Here is a 13610-nt window from a genome sequence, read left to right as displayed (position 1 = left end):
CAGCGGCACTGGCCGGAATCAGGGATAAGCCGGGTCACGTATGATGGTAATCCCAGGACCTGTCCATCCTTAGCCCATGCGCGCTCATGCAGGGCTGCATTCCCGATTCAAGCACGGCAAATGTTAGCCTCCTTGCAGCTGCAAGTACGGGAGGTCAGACGAACACTGGAATTGCACCTCCCAATCTCAGTTGACAGCGCTTTTGGGGCAGCCCCGCAGCGGCGCCGTTCTCGGCCGGCGTCGAGCCATGAAGGGCATGCGGCTCCGCCCGGCGAGCGCGCCCTTCGCGTCGTCGCCGGCGAACCAGGCCGAGGACAAGCTGCCGCGCACCGTCGGGTGGCTCATGCCCATCGACCCGGCGTCCCCGAGCTCCCGCCCGAGGACGGCGCCGTCGGCGCAGACGCCGTCGCGCCTGCCCTTCGGCGGGTCGCCGAGCGGCGGCGCGTCCGTCGCGTCCGGCGGGTCGCGGCGGAGCGGCCGGAGCGCGCGGAGCGGCAGCGCGCGGTCGCGGTCGCCGCCGGCGAAGCGCGAGCTCGGCGTGCGCCGCGAGGACCAGCCGGGCCGGAAGCGCGAGGTCATGCACGGCTGGCGGCCGCGGACGAAGCCGAAGCCCCTCGACGACGACCAGGCGCCGCTGGACCGCACGCTCGCGCGGTGGATCAAGTCCTACAACAGCGAGCAGACCGTCTTCGCGTCCGACTTCCTCTCCGCGGAGGTGAAGCTGCGCGAGGCGGCGACGACGACGGAGACGCTGCGCCTCGGCGGCGAGTACGTGCCGCCGCGCAACCTCGCGATCGTCACCTGCGACGTGCTCCTGAGCATCGCGAAGCAGTTCGGCCGCTTCGAGGGGTTGATGAACCTCGTCGCGCGCAACGTCATGCGCTGCGTCTTCCCGCCGCGCACGGACCCGTCGGCGCTCGCCGACGGCGCCTCCGGCGACGGGGCCGTCGACGAGCCGCCGGCCAAGGGCACGGACCTCGTCTACATGGTGCCCTGGTACGAGATGTGGCGCACGGCCGTCCAGGAGCAGCGGCGTTTAGGCCACGTCGTCCACGAGCGCGACGAGGGCGTGGCCATGCGCGAGGCCGTCCAGAAGAAGACGAAGCTCGTGGCCCAGCTCCTCGACAGCAACGTCCACTTCCGCCTCAAGGTGAGCTTCCGCGCGTGGAGCACGCGGTTCCGGCGCGACCGCGTCCAGGCGCGGCTCTCCCGGCGCCGCGCGGCCGCGCGGCTCGCGCCGCGCTACTTCGCGCTCTGGACGCGCTTCGCGGCGGAGTGCGTGCGCGCGCGCGAGGTCGAGCAGTACCGCCTCGACATCGTCGACCTCCTCGACGCGGAGCAGGAGAAGCGCGAGGAGCTCAACGAGGCCTACGACGCGCTGTTGGAGACGAACCGGGAGCTCGAGGCGCAGCGCGAGGTCCTGGGCCAGGAGCTGACGCTCGAGAAGGAGAAGGTCGAGAAGGCCGCCAAGTCGTCGCGGAAGAAGCACGTCGACAAGGTCGTCGGCCGCGCGCGCGTGTCCTTCGCGAACCGCGCGCGGGCCGCGCCGGCGCCGGGCAACTCCGCGGCGCAGATCGAGCGGAAGAAGACCTTGGGCCTCAACCTGAATCTCGCCGGCGCCCTCGACGGCGCGCCGCGGCGGCCGTCCATCGTCCGGGCGACGGCGATCCGCCAGTCCATGGTCGCGGGCGGCGGCGGCGAGGGCGGCGGCCGCATCGCGGCGCTCGCGACGCCCTTCGCCGCCGACTTCGACTACAAGGACAACCCGGCCTTCAACTGGGCGAAGAAGAACAAGCTCCGGAACACGCGCGAGGTCGGGAGCTCGACGCTGCAAGCCCTGCGGCTCCGCAACGCCTGCGACAGCCGCTTCCTGCAAGCGTCCCGGGACGCGCAGACGGAGCTCCCCGGCGGCGGGCCGTTGGCGGCCTGGGAGCGGCGGGGCGACGAGCGCAAGGGCCGCCGGGAGCGCGACCGGCGCCGCGACGCCGCCGCAAAGAAATTCGGCGGCTCCATCACGGCGAAGCACCGGCCCTTCGGGTCCGGGCACAGCGGGCCCGCGGCGCGGCGGACGCACCAGATCAAGGACCGCGCCGAGCTCGACGTGGACCAGTGCCTCGAGCTCGCGAGCGACGCGCTCGTCGAGAAGGTGCGCCAGGACGCCGAGGACCGCGTGCTCCACCAGCCCTTCCAGCACCTGCGGCCCTACTTCATGGACTACCTACTACGGCGCTACGGCGTCCGCGCCCTGGCGACGAAGTTCCGCCGGGCCGTCGAGAAGTGCGTCGAGCAGACGCCGCCCGACGAGCTCCACCCGCGGCTCCGCGTCTTCGCGCTTTTGTACGGCCTGAAATTGAAGGAGGAGGAGGCCGGCGAGGCCTTCGCGGCGTCGACGGCGGACCTCCGCGGCTCCGCCGCGAGCCCGCCGCGCGGGTCCTCGCCGGCCAAGGCCGACGGCGCGGGCGAGGCGAAGAAGCCCAAGCCCAAGAAGCGCAAGAACAAGGACCGCGGCGGCGGCCGGCGGTCCTTCAACCAGAACGTCGACGATCGCGAAGGGGTCGTCCAGTTCTTCACGGAGCTCATCCTGAGCTGCGTCGGCACGTCCGAGGACTTCAAGGAGCTTTTGGACGACGCGTTCGAGGAGCCGCTCGTCCGCGTCGCGGACGTCTTCGCGGGCATCCGCGTCGCCTTCCGGTCGCTGCGGGCCAAGGCGCCCCGGGCCTACTACGACGAGATCCTGCGGGACGCGGTCCTGGGCCACGGCGACGTCTCCGAGCGCCTCGCGCGCCACCACGGCCGCGGCGGCGGCGACCACACGGCGCGCGCGGCCGCGGCCATGCACATGTTCTCGGCCCGCCGCGCGACGCCGCGCACGGGCCCCACGCTGTCGCCGGGCCGCGCGCCGCCGAAAAACGACGGCTCGACCGCGAAGGCGGCGATGCGCTTCGAGTCGGCTGTCCCGCTCGACGCCGTCCTCGAGCGCCTCGTCAGGTGCTGGCCCCTGGAGAAGCGCGCGCGCCACGACCGGTCGCCCGAGGCGCTGGAGACGGCGCTGCGGCCCGCGCTGCGCCTCATGCGGCGCACCGTCGTCGCGTGGCGGGCGACGCGCGAGTCGCAGACCAAGCTCGCGCGCCGCGCGTTCCGCCGGGCCGACGCGCTGATCCACGCCGACGAGTACTCGCCCCGGGGCGTCTTCTCCTACGCCGAGTTCGAGGAGCTCGTCCAGGACCACTGCAAGCTCGCCGACGTCGACCGGCAGGACGCGACGTTCCTCTTCAAGCGCTGGCACGAGCTCTGCGACATCCGGGGCACGGCCGCGCGCCTCCCCCGCGACGAGCGCACGGAGGAGGCCTTCCTCAACGACATCCGCGACCCGACCGCGCGGCGCGCGGCGCTCGAGGAGATGCGCCGCGTCGGCGACAACCGGTCCGCGGAGGCGACGGAGGACTACTTCGACGAGAAGGACGACGGCGAGCGCGCGCTGGAAGCCATGCGCTTCGAGCTCGACGAGGACGTCGACGAGAACGAGTCCCTCGGCGACTCCGTGGAGGTCGCGGCGCGCATGTGCGAGGCGAACCTCGCGGACGTCGAGATCGCGTCGCGGGCCTTCGCGGACACGCTCTGGATGGCGCGCCTGCGCCTCGGCGCGGACCTCGCGCCGGAGAAGGACGGCGACGCCGACTCCTTCGCGTCGACGGTGTCCCGCGCGAACCGGAGCCCCTCGCCCCCGCGGCCCTCGCGCGCGGGGCGCCTCAAGTAGGGGAACTCGTCTGAGCCGTTCGGGTGAGCCAACCTGGATCCGCGGAATCCGCCTCGATCATGATTCAAGCCGCCTCGAAGTAGGGTCGCTGTGCAGGTTTCTGTTAATATGGGGCGTCGACGCGCGTTCCAAACGCGCGGAGCGGGTCGGGCGCCGGCCTAGTGCGCCGCGGCCTTGCGGGCGAGCGCGAGGCAGGTCGCGTCGACGCGCCGCGCCGTCGCCTCCGGCGGGCTCCAGAGGTCGGGCCGGCGCGTCGCCTCGCGCCAGACGAAGGCGGCGTTCGCCCGCAGGGCCTCGAGGGGCGCCATGTCCGCCGACGCGCGGAGCGACGCGCCGACGACCGCGCGCGCGCCCGCCTCCGTCGCGGCGAGGAGCACGTACGACACCTACGGCCGCGCGGTGGGGCGCCGATGTCGGGCCAGGGACGCCGCGCGAGCGGACCGGCACGCCGTGCGCGTGGAGGAAGCGGCACGCCCGCTGGGCCTCGAAGCTGAGCCCCTCCCGGGCGCACCGCCACAGCGTGACGGCCGCGCGGCGCGCGGCCGCGCCGCCGCTCGCCTCGCCGACGCCGACGCCCAGGGCCGCGGCTTCGGCCGAGTGCGCGCAGATCACCTGCGACACGCAGCGATGCTGACGAGCGAGCAGCTTCACGGCCTCGATGGCCAGTCCACAGCGCTGCGGCTGCTTCGGGCTGCCCCAGGGACCTACGGAATGCGTGTTGGCCCTTTGCCTGATGGCGACGCTGGAATGTTGCGCGGCAGGCCGATCGGCTGCTGCGCGGCGACGACGACCGGCTGCGGCACGGCGAAGGCGTGGGGCATTGTCTGTCGTTGCTTTGGATTCCGCGCATGGCGCGAGTGCGAGGCCGCCGCTTCGAGGAAGTCCGGGAGATGCTCGGCGGCGGTTGAGGATGTTGCGGGACACGCTGGCTTCACTTCTGTGCTGTCAAAAGACGATGTGAGGCCTCTAGGCAGCCCATCGAGGTTCATGTCGAGTTTCAAGGCCTTCTTGCGTGCGCGTCAAGAAGGCGATCCATCGATTGCCGCGCAGGGCTGGTTGCAAAGCGCAGGCGACGCGCCCAGACGCGAGGCAGCAGAGCTGCCAAAACGCGAGGCGGCAGAGGCGCCGAGACGCGACGTAGCGGAGGCACCGAGATGCATCGCAGCTGAGCCACCTCGGCGCGACGCGGGACGCGACGAGCTCGCGCTCCGCGCCGACCTTCGGTTCCGCGAACCGCGAAACATGGACGAGTATCGTCCGCGTCGCCCGCACCGTAGCCGACGACCTCGACGGCCGCGACGTCGTAGGTACCTGAAGTGGGGCTTCGCGGAGCCTCCGCCGGGCATGGCCGCGGCGCCGCCCGCGGAGACGGCGCGCCGCCAGCGGGAGATCGCGGCGAAGGAGCGCGAGGCCTGCTGCCGCGCGTCGACGGGCCGCTGCCTCCTCGAGACGCCGACGTTCCACATGTTCGGTACCGTTCACGAGGACGAGGACCCCGCGGAGCTCCCGCTCGTGTCCGTCGTCGTGCCGACGTACCCGAAGCGCCACGCCTACCACGCGCTCACGCTCGCGTCCTTCCGGGCCCAGCGCTACCCGAATCTGGAGATGGTCGTCTTGGACACGGGCGGCCCGCGGTCGCCGGCCTTCGACGCGCCGGACGTGCTCTCCGACGCGCGCGTGCGCTACGTCCACACGGCCGACGACGCGCTCACGCTCGGCGAGAAGCGCACCGAGTTGGTGAAGCTCGCGAAGGGCGACGTCGTCGCGCACTTCGACGACGATAACCTGTGCGTCGTTCGCGACGCCCGTCCGCGCACCGCCGCGCGTCGTAGGTACGGCCCGCGCTACCTCGAAGTCCTCCTCCCGCACCTCCGGCACTGCGGCGGCGACATGGTGTCCCTGAACGGGTGGTACAACTATTTGACGTGGTGCGACCGCATCGAGCGCGTCCGGCCCTCGGGCAAGATGACGCGCGGCGAATCGTTCCTGCACTCGCGGCGCATGAAGACGACGGGCGCGCTCTTCGAGTTCCCGCGCATCGAACTGGGCGAGGACGTCGCCGCGGAGGCTGCCGCCGTCCACGCCGTCGACGACGACGTCGGCCTCTTCTTCCACGTCGAGCACGGCATCAACTCGAGCCCGCGCGTGGTCGGCGACGAGGTCCGCGGCGCCGCGCCGCGGCCCGCGGCGGACCTCCTGGCCATGCTCGACGTCCACCGGCCGCTGCTCCGCACGCTGTAAAAGGGAAAACGCGGCGCGGGGGGGACTTGGGGCGCGCGCGGGCACGCTCTCTAGACCACGGCCGGGGCGGCGACCATCTCGGTCCGGGTCCGAGTGCTCATGCGGTGGCGCTCGGTCTTGTGCTCGAGGGCCTTGAGCTTGTCGTACTGGAACTTGCCGACGGCCGCGAGGGAAAAGATGACGAGCGACATGAAGGTGAGGACGAGAATGACGTAGAGCGAATTGAAGCCCGCCGTGCCCGGGTCCTCGTCGTCCGCCAGAGCGGCCGACGCGGCCGCGCGCGCCCACGTCGGCGCGGCCGACGGCATCCTCACGCAGCAGCCGCAGGGCTCGTCGGCGTCGGCCGCGCCGTCGCCGCACAGGTTCGCGAGGAAGACGCCGCCGCGGCCCGCCTCGCACGTGTGGTTCGACGCGTAGCACTCGCCGCCGCGGTCCGCGCAGCGCGACGCCTGCGCGTCCGCGACGAGCGGGCACGCCGGGTCGATCGACGGCGCGGCCGTGGTCGGCGCGGGCGACGGCGCGGGCGTCGGGGCCGGCGTCGGGGCCGGCGACGGCTGCTTGACGCAGCAGCCGCAGTCCGCGCCGCACCGGTTCGCGAGGAACGCGCCGCCGTCGCCGACGCAGTGGGCCTCCGCGGTGTAGCACACGCCGCCGGCGGCCTCGCAGGTGCCGCGCTGGCCCGCCGTCTCCGTCGCGCAGATCTTCAGGTGCGCTTCCGTCGTCGGCGCCCAGGTCGCCGTCGTCGGCGCGGCCGTCGGCTCGGACGCGCAGAGCGGCGCCATCGCGTCGTCGCCGTTCTGCGCGTACCAGTAGGCCGTCGCCTCCGCGGAGACGTACTTGTCCGTGTAGCCGACGGCCTTGCGGGGCACGTAGTCGTCCGCGACGCCCGCGCTGCCCCGGGTGCAGCGGTTCGTCTCGGAGACGAGGTCCGACCAGACGCAGCCCCGGTAGCACCGGAACGTGAACGGGTAGTCCGACGCGGGCGGCTTCGGGTCCGACGGGAGCGAGTAGAGGTCCGACGTCGGGCCGGTCACGTAGTAGCGGTAGAGGAAGTCGTCGACGCCCGGGAGCGCCTCCTCGCGGCCGCTGCAGAAGTCGAGGCAGTGCGACCCGACGCAGCCGTTCGCCGCGTGCTCCATCTCCGTGCCGTTCGCGCCGCGCGGGCCGTAGACGGGGAAGCCGTCGAGGGCCCAGCCGATCTGGGGGCTGTGGCTCACGCTCGTCGTCTCGCGGTGGTTCGCGCCGCGCGCGCGCGCGCCCGCCTGGTCCAGGAGGCAGCTCGGCGGGAAGTGGTAGTGGTACGGGTTGAAGCCGTTCGCGCCGCCCGTGTGGCCGCTGCAAAAGTCGAAGCCCATCCACTCGCCGCGCGTCGAGCTCACGTCCAGCAGCTCGCAGCCCGGGTCGTCGTCGTCGGTCCGCTCCACGGCGCCGCCGTAGAACTGCACGCCGTTGAGCGCGATGCCGATCGCGCCCATGGAGCACTCGAAGTCTTCGACGGTGCTGGCGATGACGGGGATGGCGGGCACGTCGAACTCCAGGTCGAGCACGTCGGCCTTCGTCTCCGTGCCCTCGCCGTAGTTGCCGCCGCAGCCGCGGATGTCCTTGCCGGAACAGTACCTGCGACGCCGAGGGGCGGTCGCGCGCCGCTTCGGGCGTCGGGGACGCGGGGGGGTACGAGTAGTGGTTGGGGCAGCCCGCGGCGGCAATGCGCCGTCGCTGGTACCCGTTCATCCAGCTCAGCGTCTCCGTGTAGGTCGCCGACTCGCCGCAGGCATCGCAGGTCACGGCCAGCGCCGCCCGCGGCGCGAGCGCCAAGAAGATTGTTAACAACATCGCTGCGAGTGGGGCCAATGAAACGATGGGCAGGAACGCCGCGGACTTCACTCACTTCACCTTAGCCGCCGGCAAGACCCCCTTCACCTAAATGATGAAGATTCTACAATTCTACAGCTCGTGGCTCTCGCGCTCCGGCCGGCTTCTGCGGCTTCTCCGCTCGGCGTACCTTGCCGTCGCGGCTGATTCAGCAGCATGCGCACTCAGAACCGCGGGGCGGATCGGGGGGGGCGGGCAAGGCCCTCTGCACCCCTGCGGGCCCTCGCGGGCCCGAAAACGACGCTCCTCGCCGCCCTGCTCGTCGCGAGCACCTCGACGTTCCGTCCCGCTTCAATCCGGCGCGCGCCGCGGCGCGCCACGGTCCTGCGGCGCTTCCCCGAGGACGCGCCGGAGGTCTTCGACTTCGACGTCGCGTCGACGGACCGCGGACGATTGCGGGGCGGCCTGGGCCGCCCCCTGCGCAGCCTCTGGAAGCGGCGCGAGCTCCTCGACGACTGGGCGGCGGCGCAGCGGGGCACGAGCGACCGCGAGCAGAAGCTCGCGGGCAACGTCACGGCGCTACGAATTCGGAGCCTCAAGGACCGCGCGGCCCTCGCCGACGACCGCGCCGTGGCGCGGGACTGGGCCGAGCTCAAGAAGCGGTGCGCGTACCTGAAGTCGCACGAAGCGCTGTCGTTCGTCCACGACGCGCTCCGCGTCGCGCACGGCGCGCACGCGGGCCAGATGCGCCGCTCCGGCGAGCCCTTCATCGTCCACCCCGTCGCCGTGGCGGGCCTGCTCTGCGGCCTCGGCATGGACCGCGAGACCGTCGCGGCGGGCCTCCTCCACGACACCGTCGAGGACACGGCCGTCACGCTCGAGGAGATCGAGGCGACGTTCGGCGCCGACGTGCGCGCCATCGTCGAGGGCGAGACGAAGGTCTCGAAGCTCCCCAAGCTCGCCAAGGTGCCCGACGGCGAGCTCGACAGCGACCGGCGCCGCGCGCGGGGCCTCCGGGCCGCGTTCGGCGACCCGGAGACGGCGCCGCCCGCGAGCGACAAGGAGCGCGAGCAGCTCGAGAATTTGCGCCAGATGTTCATCTCCATGACCGACGACTACCGCATCATCATCGTCAAGCTCGCGGACCGGCTCCACAACATGCGGACCTTAGAACACATGCCGCGGCACAAGCAGCTGCGCATCGCGCGCGAGACGCTCGAGATCTTCGCGCCGCTCGCGCACCGCCTGGGCCTGTGGACGTTCAAGGCCGAGCTCGAGGACTGGGCGTTCCGCTACGCCCACCCGGGGCCCTACGCGGCGCTCGAGGCCGCGCTCGAGGTGCGGCGGTCCCGCTACGAGTCCGCGCTCAAGGGCAGCCGCAAGGCCTTGGAGGCGCGCCTCGCGGCGGACCCGAAGTTGAGGGGCGTCAAGGTGAGCGTCAGCGGCCGCACGAAGGAGCTCTACAGCCTCTGGCTGAAGATGGAGCGCGCCGTCGAGGAGCGGCGCGCGATGCTCACGGCCGAGGTCTTCGCGCCGAGCGGCGGCGCGGCGCCGGTCGCGGCCGTCGCGCCCGCGGGCGGGCTCTGGGGCGCGGGGCGCGAGGGCGGCCACGGCCCGGCCTTTGGCTCCTTCGAGCTCGAGGACGCGGCGGACGCGCCCTACGTCCTCGACGACCAGGATTTGGACGGCGTGCCCGACGTCGTCGCGCTCCGCGTCGTCCTCGAGGTGCCGCGCGACGGCGCGGCCGAGCCCCTGGAGGCCTGGCGCGAGCGGTCCACCTGGCTCTGCTACCACGTGCTCGGCCTCGTGCAGCAGCTCAAGGGCTGCGAGGCCGTGCCGCGCGTCAAGGACTACATCTCCTTCCCGAAGCCCAACGGCTACCAGTCGCTCCACGCGTCGCTCCGCCGCGAGGCCGAGGACCAGGTCGTCGAGGTCCAGATCCGCACGGCCTGGATGCACGAGGTCGCGGAGCACGGCATGGCCGCCCACTGGCTCTACAAGGACGGCCTCTTCAGCGTCGAGGACCTCGACGACGACGGCGAGCCCGCGGACGGCCGCCGCGGCGTCGCCAAGCCCTACGCGGTGTCGTGGCTCAACTCCGTCAAGGACTGGCAGCACGAGATCCACAGCTCGCGCGAGTTCGTCGAGACGATCCGCAAGGAGGTGCTGGGGAAGCGCGTCTTCGTCTTCCTGCGCGACGGCCAGATCCTCGACCTGAGCCGCGGCGCGACGGTGTTGGACGCCGCGTTCCACATCCACACGGAGATCGGCCTCAAGGTCGCGACGGCCTACGTCAACGGCCAGGAGGTCCAGCTGAGCTACGAGCTCAAGAACGGCGACGTCGTCTCCGTGTCCACGTCCGAGGACGCGCGGCCCCAGCTCGACTGGCTCCGCATGGCCCAGCGCCGGTCCACGCGGGCCAAGCTCCGCGCGTACTTCCGCGAGGAGCAGCGGCTCTACGAGGTCGCGAGGCAAAAGACCATCGACAGCGCCATGTAAGATAGCACAAAAATTACGAGTAGCACCGGACCGGGTGCGTCGTGACGTCGCCCGGGAGGAACGCCGCGCGATGTAAGATAGCAAACATTACGAATAGCACCGGTGCGTCGTGACGTCGCCCGGGAGGAACGCCACGCACGCGGGCGGGCTCCCCGCGTAGCCTCGCGGGTCGCTGCCGCCGTGGCACGCGCCGTTGAAGCCGCACGAGCGCGTGAGCCGCCCCCCGTGGTCGACGACGTGGTTCGAGAAGGCGACGTCCTCGGGCCCCGGCGGCGGCTCCGTCGCGAGGAGCCGCGCGGCGAGGTCCCGGCTCAGGAGGTAGCCGCTCCCGCCGTCGCAGTAGGGCCGCGGCTCGTGGGCCTCGCGGCGGCAGTTGCCGTAGAGCGTCGCCGAGCAGAGCGGCCGGCAGTTGAGGAAGCGGTCCAAGTTGTCGAAGTCGACGGCCGTGTCGTCCTCGACCTTGAGCACGTAGGCCGCGTCGGGAGCCGCCGCGAGCGCGGCGCGGAGGCCGTGGAAGAGGCGGTCGACCATCTCCCGGCCGACCTTGGCGTTGTCGCTCCCCGCGAAGCCGCGGCAGCAGGGCAGGCACAGCACGTCCGGCCGGCCGCCGCGCGCCGCGAAGGCCGCGCCGTCGCACTCGCCCGTCGCGTGGACGACGGGGTAGCGCGAACCCTCCGCGCGCGCGAGGCTCGCGTCCAATTTCCCGACGTCGACGCCGAAGAGCACGAGGACGACGGCCGTGATGCTGTTCGTTTGCAGGGCGCAGGCGCCGCCGCCGAGGATGTCGCCGGCGCAGCTCTGCGGCGGCCCGCGCAGCAACACGCGCTTGTAGTAGGAGCCCTCGCCGGGCACGTAGTCGCCGCGCGCCGCGGCGAGCGCGAGGCCCCGGAGCCGGCCGCCGGCGCCGACGCGGCCCTTCTGGCGCACGAGGCACAGCAGGATCGTGCTCAGCAGCACCGTCGACGTCACGAGGGCGCAGGTGACGGCGTGGTCCCAGAGCGTCAGATTGTCTGCCGCGCGCTTGCGCGACTCCGCGCGGTCGTAGTCGTCGTCGACGTAGTCGGAATGCAGCGCCGGCGCCGCCGGCGACGAGGCCTCGTCGGCGTCGTCGTGGAGGCGCTTCATGCGCGGCGCTTCACGCTGCCCATCGTGCGATCAGACGCGTCTCGCTTCAGGCCGCCCATCATGCGATTCAGCATGCGTAGCTTGCACTGCACTTGCAGTCAGATTGCAGTAGGCCTTGCGGTGTCGTCGCCGTTATTAACGTCGCCGAGGAGCTCGGGCAAGTGGGGGGACGGACGCCTCGTTAAGTTTTCCCATTCTTCGGCCACGCGTGGTCCGCGGGCCAGCCGACGTAGGCGGTCTTCGCCTTGAGCCGGTGGTTGAGGTAGTGGGCCTCGACGCGGATGCCCCCGCGCGCCGCGCCGGCCCGCGCCGCCGCCGCCGCGATGGCGGCCGCGGACGTCGTCCGCGGAAGGTAGTAGGCGACGCGCGGCGCGGCCGCGAGCGCGAGCGCGAGCAGGCCGACGCCGTCGACGCCGCCCACGCGGATCGCGGCGACGTCGAAGTCGTCGCCGTAGTCCGGCCCGCCCCAGGGCGGCGAGAGGAAGACCGCGTCCGCCTTGAGCGTCGGCAGGAGCCCGATCGCGTCCGCGGCGACGAAGTCGATGCGGTCCGCGACGCCGTAGATCGCCGCGTTGTGCCGCGCCATGTCCAACTTTCTCGCGTCGACGTCGACGGCGACGACCCACGCGCCCTCGGACGCGAGCGCGATGGCGTTGCCGCCGCAGCCGCAGAAGGCGTCGATGACCACCCGCCCGCCGCCGACGCGCCGCGCGATCGACGCCGCGACCTTCTCGGGCGTCACGGAATACCACGACTCCGCGTCGAGGCGCACGCCGCAGTCGTAGAGGGAGAAGTAGTGGAACCGCTGGGCCCAGTACTTGTCGTCGACGAGGCCCGCGTAGGGGTTCGGCGCGTCCTCGAGGCGCTGCTTCGGCTTCTCCTCGGGCTCCGGCTCCGGCTCGCGGTAGCGCGTCGTCTTCTGGAGCCAGTAGTGCGGCACGACGACGACGCACTCGCTCCCGACGAGCGCGACCTCGACGCCGTCGTCGCCGGCGAAGGACGCGACGAGCCCGACGTACCAGAGGCCGTCGCCCTCGTAGAAGCACTCGCACGCGTCGCCGACGGCCCAGCCGTGCTTCTTCCGGGGCTTCTTCCGCGGCGCCTTCTGCTTCTTCTTCTTCCGCGCCGTGCGCGGCCGCTTGCTCGCGCCGAAGCTCGTCGGCAGGTCCTCGATGCCCGCGGCCGCCATCTCCCCCCGCATGTCCATCCGCGCCTCGAGCCGGTCGCGCGCGGCCTCGTCGCACGCGCAGTCGACCGCCGCGTCCGCGACCTCGCGCGCGAGCGTCTCGCAGTACCAGACGACGGACCGCCGCTCGAGGCGGAAGTTGCGCGTCCCGTCGTCGAAGTCGCGGCAGTCGACCTCGACGACGGGGTGCGGCGGCGCGGCGCTCTCGGCGGTGACGACGGCGCCGTCGCCGTCGCTGCTATTGCCATCGCTGGCGTCGTCTTTGCCGCAGAGGCAGAGCGCGCGGAGCGCGTCCATTGTTAGGAGCGGTCCTTGTGGTCGGCGCTAGGCGACGGAGAGCGAGGCGTTGACGCTAGGTGTAGGAGAGCGAGGCCATCTCCCAAAGTCAAACATGTTGTTGAAGCCGATTAAAATTTTATTGAACCTCTGGTGAAGAAGGGTCAGATGATGGCGGATCGTATCGCAGCGCACGTCCGCGCTTTGCGGGAGGGCGACGACGCATCGAAGACGGCGGCGGCGCGGGAGCTGGGCAGCCTCGTTATCTTAAGCCTAAACTTTAGGCTAAACGCTGACAACCCGATCGCCGAGGCCGGCGCCATCCCGCCGCTCGTCGAGCTCCTGCGTGACGGGAGCCCGGACGCGAAACAGACGGCCGCGGGGGCGCTGGGCGACCTCGCGCGCTTACACGCCAACAAGGTCCCGATCGCCGAGGCCGGCGGCATTCCGCTGCTCGTCGAGCTCCTGCGTGACGGGAGCACGGACGCGAAACAGACGGCCGCAGAGGCGCTGGGCGACCTCGCTCTCAACGCCAACAACAAGGTCTTGATCGCCGAGGCCGGCGGCATCCCGCTGCTCGTCCAGCTCCTGCGCGACGGGAGAATGCACGCGGCCGCGCGAGCGCTTTGCATTCTTGCGCGCTACAACGATGCCAACGCGGTCGCGATCGCGATGACCGTCGGCCTCGACGCGCTCGTCGAGCTCGCGCGCCGC

General features: G+C 71.9%; 5 protein-coding genes across 5 annotated transcripts; 3 read left to right on the top strand and 2 right to left on the bottom strand.

The window, feature by feature from the left end:
* Positions 1-63: 63 nt before the first annotated feature.
* Positions 64-3770, top strand: AURANDRAFT_72096 (expressed protein; the record flags this gene model as incomplete). Its single annotated transcript, XM_009041034.1, has 1 exon — positions 64-3770. A coding segment is annotated over one exon (3648 nt), but the record flags the coding sequence as incomplete, so codon positions are not given.
* Positions 3771-3915: 145 nt separating this feature from the next.
* AURANDRAFT_65989 (hypothetical protein) lies at positions 3916-7831 on the bottom strand (the record flags this gene model as incomplete). The annotated part of the gene is made up of 4 exons (XM_009041019.1): positions 3916-4143; positions 4199-4369; positions 6073-7615; positions 7722-7831. The coding sequence occupies 4 exons, from the start codon at positions 7829-7831 to the stop codon at positions 3916-3918; spliced, it is 2052 nt and encodes a 683-aa protein (XP_009039267.1).
* Positions 7832-8494: 663 nt separating this feature from the next.
* Positions 8495-10291, top strand: AURANDRAFT_10270 (hypothetical protein; the record flags this gene model as incomplete). Its single annotated transcript, XM_009041035.1, has 3 exons — positions 8495-8776; positions 8876-9301; positions 9488-10291. Coding segments are annotated over 3 exons (1512 nt in total), but the record flags the coding sequence as incomplete, so codon positions are not given.
* A 1660-nt stretch (positions 10292-11951) lies between these two features.
* On the bottom strand, positions 11952-12254 carry AURANDRAFT_16878 (hypothetical protein; the record flags this gene model as incomplete). Its single annotated transcript, XM_009041018.1, has 1 exon — positions 11952-12254. A coding segment is annotated over one exon (303 nt), but the record flags the coding sequence as incomplete, so codon positions are not given.
* Positions 12255-13199: 945 nt separating this feature from the next.
* Positions 13200-13496, top strand: AURANDRAFT_7149 (hypothetical protein; the record flags this gene model as incomplete). Its single annotated transcript, XM_009041036.1, has 1 exon — positions 13200-13496. A coding segment is annotated over one exon (297 nt), but the record flags the coding sequence as incomplete, so codon positions are not given.
* Positions 13497-13610: the final 114 nt, after the last annotated feature.

The sequence above is a fragment of the Aureococcus anophagefferens genome (assembly GCF_000186865.1).
Source record: "Aureococcus anophagefferens unplaced genomic scaffold AURANscaffold_18, whole genome shotgun sequence".
Classification (NCBI taxonomy): domain Eukaryota; class Pelagophyceae; order Pelagomonadales; family Pelagomonadaceae; genus Aureococcus; species Aureococcus anophagefferens.
The sequence above is the reverse complement of the archived record's forward strand: the minus strand, read 5'-3'. Positions and strand labels throughout refer to the sequence as shown.